The sequence below is a fragment of the Pituophis catenifer genome, unplaced genomic scaffold (assembly GCF_029215685.1).
Source record: "Pituophis catenifer annectens isolate HBS135680 unplaced genomic scaffold, rPitCat1.0.hap2 SCAF_1, whole genome shotgun sequence".
NCBI lineage: Eukaryota > Metazoa > Chordata > Lepidosauria > Squamata > Colubridae > Pituophis > Pituophis catenifer.
The window spans coordinates 235,472,687-235,489,529 of record NW_027256881.1 but is presented as its reverse complement, the minus strand read 5'-3'; the positions used below and the strand labels follow the sequence as shown (position 1 = coordinate 235,489,529).

The 16,843-nt window shown below is 34.5% G+C and overlaps 2 protein-coding genes across 2 annotated transcripts; both read left to right on the top strand.

Annotated features, from left to right (window-relative positions):
- Positions 1-6,376: 6,376 nt before the first annotated feature.
- On the top strand, positions 6,377-7,321 carry LOC139327402 (olfactory receptor 5AR1-like). The gene has a single exon (XM_070957220.1). The coding sequence runs from the start codon at positions 6,377-6,379 to the stop codon at positions 7,319-7,321; it is 945 nt and encodes a 314-aa protein (XP_070813321.1).
- A 4,807-nt stretch (positions 7,322-12,128) lies between these two features.
- LOC139327401 (olfactory receptor 5AS1-like) lies at positions 12,129-13,070 on the top strand. The gene has a single exon (XM_070957219.1). It carries the CDS (start codon positions 12,132-12,134, stop codon positions 13,068-13,070), a length of 939 nt encoding a protein of 312 aa, XP_070813320.1. The 5' UTR covers positions 12,129-12,131.
- Positions 13,071-16,843: the final 3,773 nt, after the last annotated feature.

Sequence of the window (16,843 nt, the reverse complement as noted above, 5' to 3'; positions counted from 1 at the left end):
ACATTGATTCATAAGGAGGATTCAGACCTACAATTAATACAAAATTATAGGCCTATCTCTCTATTGAATTCTGATTACAAATTATTTATGTCAATAATTGCGGGAAGACTAAAGGTGATTCTGAACAAACATATACATTTGGACCAAAGTGGATTCCTGCCAGGAGGGCAAATCAAAAATAATACACGTACGATAGTAGATATATTAGAGTATTACGAACTACACGCAGAGAAACAACTTTCACTGGTTTTCCTTGATGCGCAAAAAGCCTTTGACAATTTGAACTGGAATTTCATGATACAATTAATAAAGAAATTGGATTACGGACAAAAATTTGGACAAATGATTGGAAAAATTTATTCAAAACAGACGGCAAAGGTATTGGTTAATCAGGATATGACAAAAGGCTTTGAGATAACAAAAGGAGTAAGACAAGGCTGCCCACTCTCCCCACTTCTTTTCATTTTAGCACTGGAGCCACTCTTAAATAGAATTAGGGAAGACCAAGAAATAAAGGGCTTGAGAATTAAAAGTGAGGAGTATAAAGTCCAGGCATATGCAGATGATACGGTTTTTATAATTGAGGAACCTTTAGAATCTGGCCCCAAATTGATCAGAAAAATAGAAGAATTCGGTGAAGTAGCAGGTTTAAAAATTAATAAGAATAAATCAAAATTACTAACTAAAAATCTTACAAAAAGCCAGGAGACAGAATTAGAAAGGATTATGAATATCCAAGTAATAAAAAAAATTAAATATTTGGGAATTTGGCTCATGGCAAGAAGCTCCTCAATTAAAAAAGAAAATTATGATAAATTAACTGAGCAAATTAGGAAAGATTTGGAAAACTGGTCAAAGTTGCAGATCTCATGGATGAGAAGAGTGGCAGTGATAAAAATGAACATCTTGCCTAAAATTTTATTCCTCTTCCAGGTTATCCCGATAAAAATGGAAAAAAATTTTTTTGACTTATTAAATAGATTGACCACAAAATTTATTTGGCAAGGAAAGAAGCCAAGAATTAGATTAAAAGTACTACAAGATACCAGAGAGAGGTGGGGAGCTGCCCTCCCAGATTGGGAAGCCTACTATCAAGCAGCAGGATTAGTTTGGATAAAGGAGTGGATAGAATTAGAAAATAAAAGACTGCTAATATTAGAAGGACATGATTTAACTATAGGGTGGCATTCATATTTGTGGGGAGGAAAATAAAATACTTATGGATACTTTAGAAGACATACAATTAGGAATTCATTACTAATAATTTGGAATAAAATTAAAAAACATTATATACAAGTGCTATCTTGGATCTCCCCAGAGGAAACTCTAACACATCCAAATTTAGTAGATTGGACCAAATTAATTAAATATAGAGACATAATAAATAAGAGGGGAATATTAAAAACCAGAAATGAATTGGAACTGGACTTAGGAAGAGAAGTGCAATGGTGGACATATCTACAGATAAGTTCAAAGTATACAGAGGATATAAAAAAAGATCAAGTTCGATTAGAACCAACAGAATTAGACAAAAACATATTAGGGAATGAATGAAAACTAATAAGTAGATTATATAAGTTTCTAATACGGTATAAAATGGAAGAGGAAACAATGAAAGACACGATGATCAAATGGGCACAAAATGTTAACCATGCGATAGAATTAGAGAAGTGGGAGAAGATGTGGAAAACGAACATGAAATTGACAATCGCGATGGCATACAAGGAGAACCAGATGAAAATGTTTCACAGATGGCACCTTCCACTGGCTAGAATTGTGAAAATGTTCCCCAACAACTCCCCGAAATGTTGGAAATGCAAGACTGGCTATGGAACATACTATCATCAATGGTGGACCTGCACGATGGCACAAAAATTTTGGACGAAAATTAAAACTTGGATAGTAGAAATAACTCAGAATTCAATAGAGAGAAAACTAGAACAGTTTTTGTTAGGAATCTTGATAGAAAATTACACTAAAGAAATACAGTACCTTATATTGCATATACTGACAGCAGCACGTATTTTATACGCGCAATATTGGAGGAAAGAAATCTTACAATCGGAAGAGGATTTAATTAAGAAAATCCTGGAATGTGCAGAATTAGATAAATTAACTAAAGAAATTAAGGGTAAAGAAGAATCAAAGTATTATAAGGTCTGGAGTAGATGGTATGAATGGTTGAAAAATAAGGAAATAAGATAAACGAATGAAGAAAGGAGGGGGCAAATGTGTATGATCATCTGATAGTAAAGAAGAAATGACATAAAGTATAAAATGAACGTCAAATAAGTTAACATTTAAATATCTGTAAATATTGATGTATAGAAAGAATGGACCGCTGTACCTAGTTGAAAAGAAAAGCAATATTTTCTTCTTCTTTTTTGTTGTTGTTTTATTTTTTGTTGTATGTATATGTTTGATTTTTATTGTGTTTAAAATAAAAAACTTTTTTTTAAAAAAAAGAAAAAAATGAAAGATTATATTAGAAAAAAGAAAAAATGTAGCCATAAAGCAAGAGGTTAAGATACATTTATACTTTTAACTACTGTAAAAGAAAATTGGAAAATACTTCTTTATCCTTTTTTTCCTGCACTTTTGCCTTGTGCTTTCCCCTTCTTCTTTATTTTCTATTTTTAATATTAATTTTTGATAGTTTTTTCTTTCTTCTTTAGAACTCTAATAAAGTTATTATCAATAAATAAACAAATTTTAAAAACAGAGACATGCATATATCAAATTAGTCATGGATATTTAGAGATGGGCTTTTAGAATTCTGATATAAAAATGGCATATGCACAAAGTGCTGCCATCTCCTGCTTTTCACAATGGACGAGAAAATAAGCAAAAGAAAAATAAGAGAAAAATGTATTTGAGACAGCAGCGGCAGCGGTTGTGCTGTCCTGTGAAGCTGGCAAGGTCGGGAAGTTTGAGCCATTTGTAGTCCTCGGGACATCATTGCTCAAGGATAATGCAACAGAGTCTTGAAAACCTAGCAGAGAAATTCTCCATCTCAGTTCATACTTGGGTTAAATGGAGTTACTCTGATCTTTTTCTCTTGCTTCCCCCATGAATTTAAGTATCTCTTCTATAGCAGTCCTGTTGCCCCATTTAATTGTCTTGCTGCTTCCTGTGTGTTCCCGTGGTCTGTTATGCATTCTGTTAGGTGTATGTAGAATTCTCCATAGATTGTATCACAATCCTGCCCAGAAGAGTGAGGAAGTTGTGATGGAATCACCTGCAATGCTTTAAAAGATATGAACTATGTGAATATCAACAAGAAACAGTTAAAAATAAAACCAAAGTCAAACCATCTTTTTATTTATTTCAAGTATTTATAAAGCCATCCCACTCAATCTATTTGAGTCTCATAGAATAAAAATGAACAATTAAAAGAAAACCTCTATACGTCATTAAAAAATAAGCCAATAAATAAAAAGGCAACCTGAACAAGACAAGTCAAACAATGACAGAAATGCCATTCAACTGAACCTAAAGGCTTTGTCTTCACTGTTTTTCCAAAGACCTGTCGCATTTTGGGGAGAGTTTCTTCCAGAGCTGAATGTGGCCTTAGGCTGGATGTTGTCCACATTGTAGAAGCATAGATGCCATCTATATATTTGCTCCATTATTTTCTTCTTCTTTTTTTATATATTTTATTGTTTAAAAAAGAAAAACAACAGTAAAATACAAACAAACATAAATACAATAAAACAATATGAAAAACAAACCAACATCAAAAAAACAACAACTTAAAATTTGTTGCATCGGTGGGTTATTTTCCTGTTCCACCTGGTTTTCTCTATACATATCTATACATATCTATTTTACATATTCATTTATTTACATAGTTATACACAAATCAATTGTAGTCTAACTCTTGCTTAGCTACCTGTGGCTCCTGCTTAGACATTCAGGCTACATTATTTTCCTATATTTATCTTTCCCTCTAACCAGGAACACCATCTCTGCCAAACTAAATAGTATTCAGAATCATCTTTCTCTTGTAATTGCTTTGTAAGTCTGTCCATTTCTGCACATTCTGTTATTTTGGCAACTAGTTTGTCTTCTGTTGGCAGTTGTTCAGATTTCCAATTTTGAGCATACAGTATGCATGCCGCTCCATTATTTTCTTCATATGGAATTGATCTCTTATTCAAATGCAGGAATAGCTGCAGTCTAAGACATACTCAAGTCTGAAGAGTATCACAGCCTCTCTAGGGACTGGGAGGGATACTAGGATCCTCCAAGCACACAGAGCCTGGAGAGATGAGGTTGGTGCTGTGGAGAAAGACAATGCTGCTTGGATTTACATATAAACCAGAAATTTGATGACATTAGTTCATGTATCTGATAGTGAGCTTCAGGGTAAGAATGTTTTTGCTTTGAGAAATGATGTGATGATATGATGGCTGCCTCCCTGAAATTCTGTTGTGTTTTACAATTTCACTCGGTATCTATTTCCTCAGATTTGCTATCACTTCATTTTCTGTTTTCGGTAAGTATTGATACAATAGTCATGTGGTTGTTTTCTCTCCCCCCCCACCCCGCTCCCTCCAAACCGAAGTAATCCTCACCAACCTTCACTTCTATTGGCATATAAAAAGTGTATGGGCTTGTCTTGAATTCTGGAACTCTTTTCACCCTCTGAGGTTCTTGACAGTCTGCTCATCCCTGTGTCCATTGATTTTATACACATTTTGTATAGAGATACTGCCTCCCTATTGGCTGAGGCTTAGGGAATTTCTATTTAAGAAAAACCTTTGTTCTGAAGCTGAGAACGAGCTTTGAGAGAAGAAAAGATGATACTTCCCAGTGGCTCAGTCATCCAACAAGCAGGATTCTCTATAGTGAATTCAAAATGGCAGAGCAGGAATTCTACGTATAAAAAAGATCCTGCCAGAGCTGGAGGTAAATTAAACTTGGATTTCTTATGAACTGTGCAGGGGCTTCCCTTCTGTTTACTTTACAAAAAGCAAACAGTGGCCCAGATCAGACCGGGATCCCCAGAAGAGCTCTCTACTACACTAAAATGATCAGGTATTTAATTATCTGGAACATGCAGAATATTGTTTCTCAGATCAAATCAATATTTCCTTTAGTCCTTTGCATTGAAGAAAGTCTCATCTCTATTAATTTTAAAAAGAGAAAAGAAAATTTTACTTTACAAAGACTATATATATTATACCAAATTTTTATTTTGCTGATAAAGAAATAAAGGGAGACTAGTGTAGATCTATTTCAAGCTTTTTAGTTTTCATCAACTAGCCATACCCTTACTCGGATTCAAGCTTGGGCTTCCTGCATGTTAGGCAGTTGAATTAACCTTCTGAGCCACAAGTTCTCATCCCTTCAACAGTTTGAGCTAGGGGAAAGATTAAGTGTCGAATCTGAATAAGGGTATGGCTAGCTGATAAAAGCTAAAAAGCTTGAAATAGATCTATACTAGTCTCCCTTTATTTCTTTATCAGCAAAATAAAAATTTGGTATAAAATGGTTTGCTGTGAATGTGACTGTTTGAGGGCTCCTGGATTGGAGCTGAAAGGTGAAAGGGAGCAGAATGCCCCCTCACACACACACACACACACACACACACACACACACACACACACATATCTGGCAGCTCTCAAAGCAGCATTTAAATGTCTTTTCAAAACAGGTGTTTATTAAATAAACTACAGCTTGATCATGTAACTTGAATTGTAAAACTGTGAGGAAGGTTTTGAACTGGAATTCAAAAACAAATAATTGGAGTCACTAAATTCCTTCCTTCCTTCCCTATTGATATTCATATAGCTGAATAATTATTGGTATATGAAAAGTAACAATGAATGATTGCCATTTCCCACTATGGCCAATTTTTTTTTCACTGACAATATATTTGAAAATCTCCTCCCAAACATACATTTAGCTTAAACATGGATCTAGTCAAACTATTTCTTCCACCTAAGCTTACATACTCTCTCCATCTACTCCAATCTTTGCAAACCTGATACCTTTTGCATGTTTTTACTATTACTTTCACTATCCCCAAACAGCATGCCAATTTCCATGGTGCAATCTCTGCCCAGTGTTTTGAGCAGCATAAAAGTAAGGAAGAAAAAATCAAATTTCTCTTACTGATTGGAAGGATATTTTTAGTGAGATCTCAGCTTTTCTCCATCAACTCTCTAAGTAAAAGAATGGAAATTACATTTTGACTAAAATTCACTCTTCATTCTTCATAAATTTCCTTGCACTTCTATATAACTCAAACTTGTGGTCATCCCTATATTTGGAATCCACAAATTCCCTGAATCACTCATATGAATTATTCAAAACTTATTGCTTTTCTTCATCTTCCACATTTCTTTTACCTTGCAGGTCTGGAAGGAAAATGACAGAAGAAAACAGCACCACAAAAGTCAAGGATTTTGTCTTTGTAAGTTTCACCAACAAGCCTGTCCTGAAGATCATCCTTTTTTTGGTGTTCCTGATCTTTTACATGGCTACATTGGTGGGCAATATAGGAATGATTGCTTTAATAAGGGCCAGCCCCCAACTCCACACTCCAATGTACTTCTTCCTCAGCAATCTGTCCTTTATAGATTCATTATTCTCCTCTGTGGTTGCCTGTAAGTCTTTAGCAAATTTCCTGGAAGATAAGAAATTAATTTCCTTTATTGGGTGTGCCATGCAGATGTATTTTGTCATAGGCTTAGGAAGTGCAGAGTGCTTTCTCCTTGTGGCAATGGCCTATGACCGATACGTGGCTATCTGCAAACCCTTGCAGTACCCAGTCCTCATGTCTCCCAGAGTCTGCATTCTTCTGATGGCAGGTTCCTATCTCCTGGGCTTTTTCCATTCCCTTCTACATACCATTTTCACTTTCAGATTGTCCTTCTGTCGGTCTGAGATTAATCATGTATATTGTGACATCACAGCCCTTCTATTGCTCTCCTGTACTGACACTCACCTAAATGAACTTCTGATTTTTTATGTGGCTGGACTGGTAGAAGCAACTACCCTGCTAAGTGTTTTTGTTTCATATGTCTGTATTCTTGCCAACATTGTGAGGATCAGTTCAGCTTCAGGCAGGCTGAAAGCCTTCTCCACTTGCACTTCACACCTAACTGCAGTTACCATCTTCCACGGGGCAATCCTCATTTTACATTTCCGATCAAAATCAAGCAATGGATCCCCCATCCAGGATGTGAGTGACAAAATTCTTGCTGTTTTCTATACAATTGTTATCCCTCTGCTGAACCCTTTGATTTACAGCCTGAGAAACAAGGAGGTGAAGGACGCTTTAAGAGGTCTTTTTAAAAAAGTCTGGGCCTAAATTAGTAAATTTAAAAAAAAAAATTCTTGATTTTTTTTTCTTTTTGGCAGAGAGAATGAGCAAGTTTTTCCAAATATAGAAATGGAATATTCTTTTCTGTAATTAATATTTGTTCTTTAAAATGCTGCAATATATTCTCAACTATTCTGCTTTACATGTACTTGATGGCAAACAGTTAGGGTCTTCCCTTGGCACGAGGCTAAAATGTAGTAGAATCCTACTTAAGTGTATTTTTGCAGTTAAATGTTTGTGGGACAATTATTTCTATGGATTTTTCATTCTGTACCCTGGTTTTGGTCCTATATAAGTTGTCTAAAGTCATTTGATCAATGGGCAGGAGAGCAGTGGCTCACATGGTTAGGATGCTGGGCAGATGATTGGCAGGCTTGCGTTTGAGACCTGTTGCTGCCATGTGGCGTGGTGAGCTCCCATATCATATCATATCATATCATAACATATCATAAGTTTATTTGTCAAGCATATATAAGATAACAGGTAAACGTATAAACATAATTTGAATACATGAAAAGAGTAAGTAAAAAGGAATATTAGGACAGGGACAGTAGGCACGCTGGTGCACTTATGCACGCCCCTTACAGACCTCTTAGGAATGGGTAAGGTCAATAGTAGACAGTTTAAGGTTAAAGTTTTGGGGGTTTGGGGAAGAAACTACAGAGTCAGGCAGTGCATTCCAGGCATTATCCCATCATTTAATCCAGCTCCTGCCAGTCCAGCAATTCAAAAGTGGGCAATCACGAGTAGATAGATGTGTACCACTTCAGGGGGCAGCTTAATGGGGACATGAAAGGAGCCCCCAAATGGGCTTCTCACAGGCAGCAGTAATGTTACTGGCTGATCCCTTCAACCCAGAAGCTCTTCAGTGCTCCTGACATGGCTCCAGTAGTAGTATCAGTGGGCAGCATTTAAAAAAAATCAAATGAATAAATCTATTTATTTACATCTTCATTGTGAGTTGCAAAATTAGCTGATGGATCCTTTAAGAAATATGTCTATGCTTCAGTGCACTGATGATGTTACCGTACCTAGTCAGATAATGAAATGTTTGTAAGAAAACAACCAAGTTCAGAGAGCACCAAGGATCGACCCCACAGTTTAACCCTGAGCTACAAATATTATCTGCTATTGGTATTAGTGAATTAAGGATTTGCCCTTTGCCCCTCTGTACATTATTGTGCCTGTATTTGCTTAACATGAACTCTGGTTAGACACTTCCTTCTGCCTTTCTTCCCAAGCACATAGGCATAGAGCACATGCTCTTGGACTCATAAAATGTCACTAGCAATGTGCCAATCTTTGCCTATCTCTATATTATATTGCCTGTAAATTACTAGACCATTGAAAAAGCCTTGGGGGCACAGCTATTATAACCATGTCTCTGGGTTTGCAAGTTTTTCATGGTGTCTTTGGAATGCTTGATTCCTGGTACATATGATTCTTTATATTGCATATTTTTGGTTTTCATTTTGTTTTTGTTTTTTTGCTATTCTTATTTGTTTTAACTCACAATGGACTTGGGGAATGTGTGTTGCTCAAAGTCAGTTGATTGTAACAATCGATAAGTCCTGTAGGTAGATATTTTTTTTAAAAAAACTCTCTCTGTATGTTATAGTTAAAAAAATTATTTCAGTACTCGTTGTTTAGATCAGCTCTCAGAAATACTCACATGCAGAAGCAGCATACTTCAACCTCCGATAATAAACATATAAACTGATGTAACATGTTACTTCTTTTGTGTAACTGTGCTTTTGACTCAGTCTTGACTCCTAGAGACCGCCTGGACAAATCCATGCAATTTTCTTGGCAGCATTTTTGGATGTGGTTTTCCATGGCCTCTGTCCTAGGGCTGAGAAAGAAGACTGGCCCAAGGTTGATTATGTAAGAAATAGCAAAGAAATCATTTGTATCCTTACAAAGAACATCTTTGTGATGGCTAGTTCTTACATAATCAAAAGAACTTGATGCCATTTACACAAAAGAACTTTACATCATGCCATTACCACAATAACTTGTATTTCCCATCCAGAACAGAGTTACTTCTAGTTAAGTTTTGGGGAAGGCAGAGTAGGCTGAAAAAAAGTTTAATGTAATTTGTTATAAATAAAGCTTCCATTTGATGTGCAATACTTGCTGAAATTCTTTCATAATTGCTTTAGCTCTTTTGTGGGAAGTTTAGTGCCACAAAATGGCACTATGATCAGCAATCTGACATATTGACTGATATTGTCCATCAAAAAGCCAACGTGGTCATTCTATTTTCTTCTTATTTTGTCTACAAATTTATGCTTGTCAGCCTGCTGATCATCAAAATCAGAAAGAACATTATAGATGTGAGTTAATAGAGTCAGAAGTCAATTAGGAGCAGCATTCCCAGAGGTTTAAAAACAAACAAACCCAAAATTCTCCTGATATAATCATCATTTGGGAATCCCTCATTTTAAGATGGCTAAGAGAAGAAGTCTGTCTCCAGCCTGCAAAACAAAATAACCTATACTTTTTACACCTCAACAAAGTGAGTATGGATTTACTGTTTTGCCTGTTGGCTTACAGAAATCAGGGAATTGAATTGTGGGGTAGAAATTATAATAAATACATTTTAAGATAGCCATTTAACATCAGTTTTTTAAAAATTGCTGTAGTCATGTCCCTTCTGATTTAAAAAGAAAACTGAGCATGTTTTCTCTTTCTTACTGAAGTCTGTATTATTTGCAGAAATGAAAGGTAGGAACTGTAATAGGCTGAATTAAATATATTTCAGAATTTTGGTAGCTTCTCTAATATAGGCAAAACATTCAACAATGTTTGACCCAGTTTGTGGGGGCAATAAGCTGACTTTGTATAAATATACAAAAGTATGAAGGCTATTGCTTAACGCACTGTAAGCCGCCCTGAGTCTCCGGAGAAGGGCGGCATATAAATCAAATTAAAAAAAAAAAAAAGTTATAGTTCAAAACACATCAGGAGGGACTCAATTTGTGGGGTTGGGGTTTTTTTTTTTTTTTTATAGGTAGACTAGAATATTGAGTCCTTTTATTTAATGTTGTGAATGACCAAGTATTGTTAAAATGTGTACATCACCTTTAATAAAAAAAAGAACTTTTTGTGATTGATTGTAGAATAGTATGTAGAGAATGTTGACTGACAAATTTGGAGTTACACAAAACATTCTTGCTTCTAAATTATTATTTCTTACATTTAGCAAGACTGGTTTTCCAGTAAGCTCATGGTACAGATGTCAGAATAATTAAACTGTAATATCTATTATGTTTCTTTCAAAAGTAAAAATGAAGCCTAATTACCATCTATTCCCTGGATTTATACCAACCAATCCATCTGTTCAGTAACACTGGGCTTTTGTTTTTGTTTTTAGCAAAGCTGCAAGATTGTAGGAAGATCTCAAAACCAAAAATGAATGTTATAATATATGAATTAAATCCTGAATACAGTAATTTTGTATTATTACTAAACATTTTAAACAATGAAAATCAATTCTTTAAACAAGCTATTTACTGTAGAACTGATGTTTTAATAATTTTAATTGCTGCTATGATTTCAACTCTTTGCATTCTGTTGGAGATCTTAATTTTATAATTCTCAAGACAAAACCAGATTGTTTTGACACTGTAGGAAGAAAACTATTAAAAAACTGAATTTCTCATCCCAGGCTGTAAAATCCAATACTAATAAATTAGTAACCTAACTACTGGCTGCTTTTTATGACACAAACAAACAAACTTTGTTTTGTAAGGCCTTATTACTTATTATTATTGTCTAATAATAAGAGTAAGAACATTACATATTATTCAATATTTATAATGTAATAATAATGTATTGCTATGTAGTTAGAATCCTGAAGTTTATAGAATACTGCTTTATAAGGATTACTTATAAAGGGTTACTTACTTGTTTTATTATTGAATAAAAACATGCTAATAACCTCTTTTCTTTTCTTTCTTTTATTTTCTTTTGGAAAATTTGCAAAAGATTGGATATTTACAAGACTAGATGTTTATATGCTATTGTTTTGGGTTGTGTTGCTTTTAATAATAATTGCTATAAATGTGTGCTGCTCTGAATCAGATGCTGAGTAGAGCAGTCATTATAAACAATAAATAGTGCTAGTTCTGGACAAAAGTCAACAAGGGTAAATCTGGTCTGGTTTCTTATAAAAAAATAGATTACACAGACAATATGTGCAAAGAAGTTTGTGCTTCAACATTCTGTTGTCTTCTCTATCCAAATCTGTTTCTGATTTTTATAAGCTATCTCCCTAACCATTAATAAAATCAAGGAACAATCTATAATGTTATTGTTGAAAATCAGAGGCAAATGATTCCCAAGGCATGACAGGACACAATTTTATTACCTACATAAAAATGCTTTGAAATATTGAAAACAGCCTTTCTCATATTGATGAATTCCAGATTTATTGGAATAGAATTGTCATAATCTGCAGACAGTATGAGAAATGCCATGCTGGTTGAGATGGTTTGAGCTACAACCAAACAAATTGAGAAAACATTAGGTTGCAAAAGACTAATTTAAAGTATTATTCCATGCCACGGTCCCACAGTTACTATAAGGTTCCTCTTTTACAAATGAGGAAAATAAGCTCAGTTTCACTTGTCCAAGTTCATATAGTGACATTCTAAGGAATTCTCAGACAAACACAAGTCCCTCTTTCCCTCTCTTTCCCTCTCACATATAAGAACATATTTCTTCAGATGAATAGTTATATCATAACATCAGTTTTCTTTTTTAGACTCCATATTTTATAACATACATCAAATAGATGGCTGGAGAAAATTGTACTCTGATGGAAAACTTCATTCTTTTGGGATTCACAGATCATCTTGTCCTGAAAAACATTCTCTTTGTGATCTTTTTGCTCATCTATATTATCACTGTTGTAGGAAATACTGTTATTATTTGGGCTGTGAAAATCAATTCTCATCTTCAAACCCCCATGTATTTCTTTCTCAGCAATTTGTCTTTCTTAGATCTCTGTTATTCTTCAGTTGTCACCCCCAAAATGCTTGTAAACTTCCTATCACACCAAAAAATCATTTCATATACTGGCTGCATCTTGCAACTTTACTTTTATGCTGGTTTAGCAACTACAGAATGTTACCTTTTGGCTGTGATGGCTTATGACCGATACTTGGCTATCTGTAACCCGTTCATGTATACATACATCATGTCTCGAAGGATCTGTATCTCTTTGGTCGTCTTGTCATATTTGGCTGGATTCCTGAATTCTACAATCCAGACAGGATTCAGTTTACGAGTAACGTGTTGCAAAACCAATGTCATTGACCATTTCTTCTGTGATGGCCCCCCTCTGAGTTATCTTTACTGTTCTGATATTTCACTCAATGAACTTTTGCTATTTACAATTGTTGGGTTTAATGAAATCACTACCACATCATTGGTGTTTGTATCCTATTGCTGCATCCTCTTTACTATCCTCAGAATGGACTCCGTAGAGGGCAAATACAAAGCTTTCTCTACTTGCACATCTCACTTGATGGTTGTCACCCTTTTCTATGGAACTCTTCTCTTCATGTACTTGCGTCCTACAACTAGTTATTCTATGAACACTGATAAAGTAGTGTCAGTCTTCTATACAGTGATAATCCCGATGCTCAACCCAATAATATACAGCTTGAAAAACAAAGAGGTTATAAATTGTATGAAGAAAATATTAAAAAGAATAGTCTTTTCTAAATGAATTTTGTTTATATTAAAAAACAGACAAGACAGGGCACCACAATACATACATGTTAACAGGCTAAATTTCCATTTTTCAAAACAAAATGCATTGCTTCTTAAACACAAACAGGAATAGTTTGTGAATCATATATTTTTCAAATAGATTGTGCTTTTGAACTTATTATTGTTGTTGTTGTTATTATTGTTATTGCTATTATTATTATTTTTCCTTTAGCATCAACAATCAAAACAGATTCTTCATTTTTTTTGCAACATCTTTTATTAGGAAGCATTTGTTAGAGATGGCTGAACTTCCCCATACCAAATATTTTGAAAAAGCTTCTGACATCTTGAAATAATTATTAAGCAATCCCAGTTTTAGAAAATCAATGGATCCAACTTTTCAGAAATAGAAATATTTATTACAATTTAAGAAAGAAGTTAATTAATCACAATTTTTATGTTTACTGGACCATCAAATAATATTAAAAATGTTTGAACATCCGATTTTTTGTTTCTGTTGGTGCTGTCAGAAATTTGAGAGGTGATGGTAGATTGTTTCATTTTTACTTGTGTGATATGATTCTATCCAGTCATAATTCCCTTTTGGTTTTAAGTTACAAATTATGTTAACACAGTCCTATTGTTAAGGCATAAATGTGATGTTGAATTCTATATCTAAAATATAGGATCTGACATTTTATGAAGAGTTTTGGCTTTACTAAGCTTTAGTTCAGCAAAGAGAATAATTTTACACAGATGGAAAGAAACTTATTTTCCTGAAGTTAAAGAATGGATTCACGATATGTGTTTGCTATCAGGTTGTGAAATGCCTTTATATACAGTAGTAGAAATGAAAGGATGGGGCAATGTGTTCTTATGATCTAGGTTTAATGATCAGTTAAGGAACTGAGTTAATCTTACATTGATACGATATGGATTTTATTTTCATTTTCATAAATTCAGTTTATTTAAATCACTGGAAAGTATTTTTATTTTACTATGAAAGAAACATTTTGTTGTTTCTGAAAGTTCACAAATTTAAAAAAATCTACAGGGTATCACTGAATGATCTTAATATAACCTCTCATTATAAATATAAATACTATAAACACACACACACATAAACAAACATAAAATCACATTAATGGCATCTTTCAGTATGTTATGTTTAGTTGTGCATTTGTCAATCCAGTATGCAATAACATTTACACTTTAAATCTCTTTGCCCTAAAAAAGCAATCAATCACTCTAATTTGTTCTTAAAATCCAGAATACTGAGCACACAATATATGGATGGCAACAACTGTACCACAGTGAATAAATTCATTCTTGTGGGATTTACTATCACCATTAAAGGTAAAGGTAAAGGTTCCCCTCGCACATATGTACTAGTCATTCCCGACTCTAGGGGGGAATGATCAGCTTCATCTCCGTTTCAAAGCCGAAGAGCCAGCGCTGTCTGAAGATGTCTCCGTGGTCATGTGGCCGGCATGACTAAACACCAAAGGCAGATGGAACACTGTTACCTTCCCACCAAAGGTGGTCCTATTTTTCTACTTGCATTTTTTACATGCTTTCAAACTGCTAGGTTGGCAGAAGTTGGGACAAGTAACGGGAGCTCACCCTGTTATGCGGCACTAGGGATTCGAACCGCTGAACTGCCTACCTTTCGATCAACAAGCTCAGTGTCTTAGCCACTGAACCACTGCATCCCTTACTTTCACCATTACACATCTTTTTTTCTTAAACAAGTCTGGTCTATTCTTTTTTCTGCAATTGGTACACTTGATGATGTTCCTTGTCCAGATGTTGAGTTTCTTATTTTGTTGTCTGATAGAGTTTCAGAGTGGATAGACTTGCATCTTTATTTTTTTCTTCAAGTAATTCATTTAGTTTACATTTGGTACATGTGTCCTTTGGGTCTTCTATGGGCATGCATATATACATGGAACATATTTTGCAAATCACAAAACTGTCAGTCTCTTTTATCATGATTATGTTTTTAAGGCAATTTTTTTCCTCTTGCAATTGCCAAAATTTTAAAACATTTTAGAAGCTCATTTAAAATTTAAAAATTACAACCATTTCAAAAACAATTATAAAAAAATTCAATTCCTCTCCTTTTAGGACCTTCTTGTGACTAGTATTGAAGCAGAACTTAAATGCAATTCAGGTTGCCCTCTTGATACATATTTGTAAAGAATGACAGATGAATAAATATTTCAAAGAATAAAATCTAAGCTGAGAGGAAAAAACGAAATCTTGGCTGAAAAGAAAATATGAAATCTCAGCTTGCAGTTAGGGTCTGTCTTTGGCACCTAACAAGACTACTGCAGGTAGTCCTCAAAATATGACAACAATTGAGACCAGAAATTCTGTTGTTAAGCAAGACAGTTGTTAAGTGAATCATGCCCAATTTTATGACCTTTATTGCCAGACTTGTTAAATAAAACACTATAAGTCTTAAGTGAATCAGAGAGTTCATTCAGCAAATCCAGTTTCCCCCATTGACTTTGCTTGTCAGTGAGCTGCTGAGAAGGTCATATTAATATTATGATTAATCATAATATTATCATATTACCCTGGAATGCTGCAACCATCATACATGCGAGCTTGTTGCCAAGTGCCTGAATTTTGATCACATAACTTTGAAGATATTGCTACGATCATAAGAATGAGAACTGGTTGTATGTCACTTTTTTGAATGATGTAATTTTAAATGGTAACTACAGGAAGAGTAGTTCAGAAATTCTCCAGTCTGCTCCAGGATTTTCTGTACTAAATCCAGGTGTTTGTTTCATCCAATATTTTCCAGAGATATTTTCTTAAGGACCATCCTATTATGAACCACATTGACAACAATAATAAGAGCAGCACAAAACAACAACAATAATGTTACATGTGCCAGAAGATGCAACTGTGTTAGTAGCTCGGTAACTTTCTGCTGTACCTAAAATGCCGAAAAATTCTAGAAAATTGGAGAGAAATGCCAGCCGCCTGAAAGAAGATGGTGGAAAAATGGTTTCTCTTTGGTACTGGTATGAGAAGAGAAAATCCTCAGACATTTCTTAGAAAATTCTTTTCCTAAAGGAAATCTATTCCACCTCGAAAGTGTAGCACTGGGACAGGGGAATTACTCCTCTTTCAGGCCAAGAGTAAATAGGAAGGTTAACTTTGCATCACAGCCTATCAGGAATATGAATCCCAGTAGTTTAAAAACAAACAGCTAATTAACACCATACTTTCTGGTAGACATAGTCACTTCTTCAGATGGGAGTCCTCATTCTAAGCCAATTTAGATAATTCTGAAAAGAATAAAAGAAGTACATTTTGTTTCTCCTGAAGTGTTTGTAGGATACCATGGCAAGTGCTCATTTATTTCTTCATCCAATGTGACATTCAGTGTCTATTTAGACAAATACAACAATAAGTCAATAAAGGGGATATGACAACAAAGGTAAACCTCTACTGAAATGTTATAGTATTAGTAAAATCAAATGTATTCAATACATTTGATGAAATATTTTTTAAGGTGGTGGTGTTATTTTTTGAATCTAGATCATTTATAAGAGAACCAGTGATTACATTTCAGAAAAGGTTTCTTTGCAATGTTCCTTCAGGACTCCTCACCCTCACCACTGTTTAAAACATGTCAGTGTCCTCTAAAATATTGCAGCTGATGTTCTTAATATATTGTCTTTTGTTAGCAATAGAATCAAAAATCACACTCGAATCTGATTTCTACCTCATATAGAGGATAAACAGCATCTTGAATGATGCCAGATCAGA

Bases quoted from the DNA above. Each gene is read 5' to 3' on its own strand.
- LOC139327402 (XM_070957220.1), top strand. From the start codon at position 6,377: ATGACAGAAGAAAACAGCACCACAAAAGTCAAGGATTTTGTCTTTGTA.
- LOC139327401 (XM_070957219.1), top strand. From the start codon at position 12,132: ATGGCTGGAGAAAATTGTACTCTGATGGAAAACTTCATTCTTTTGGGA.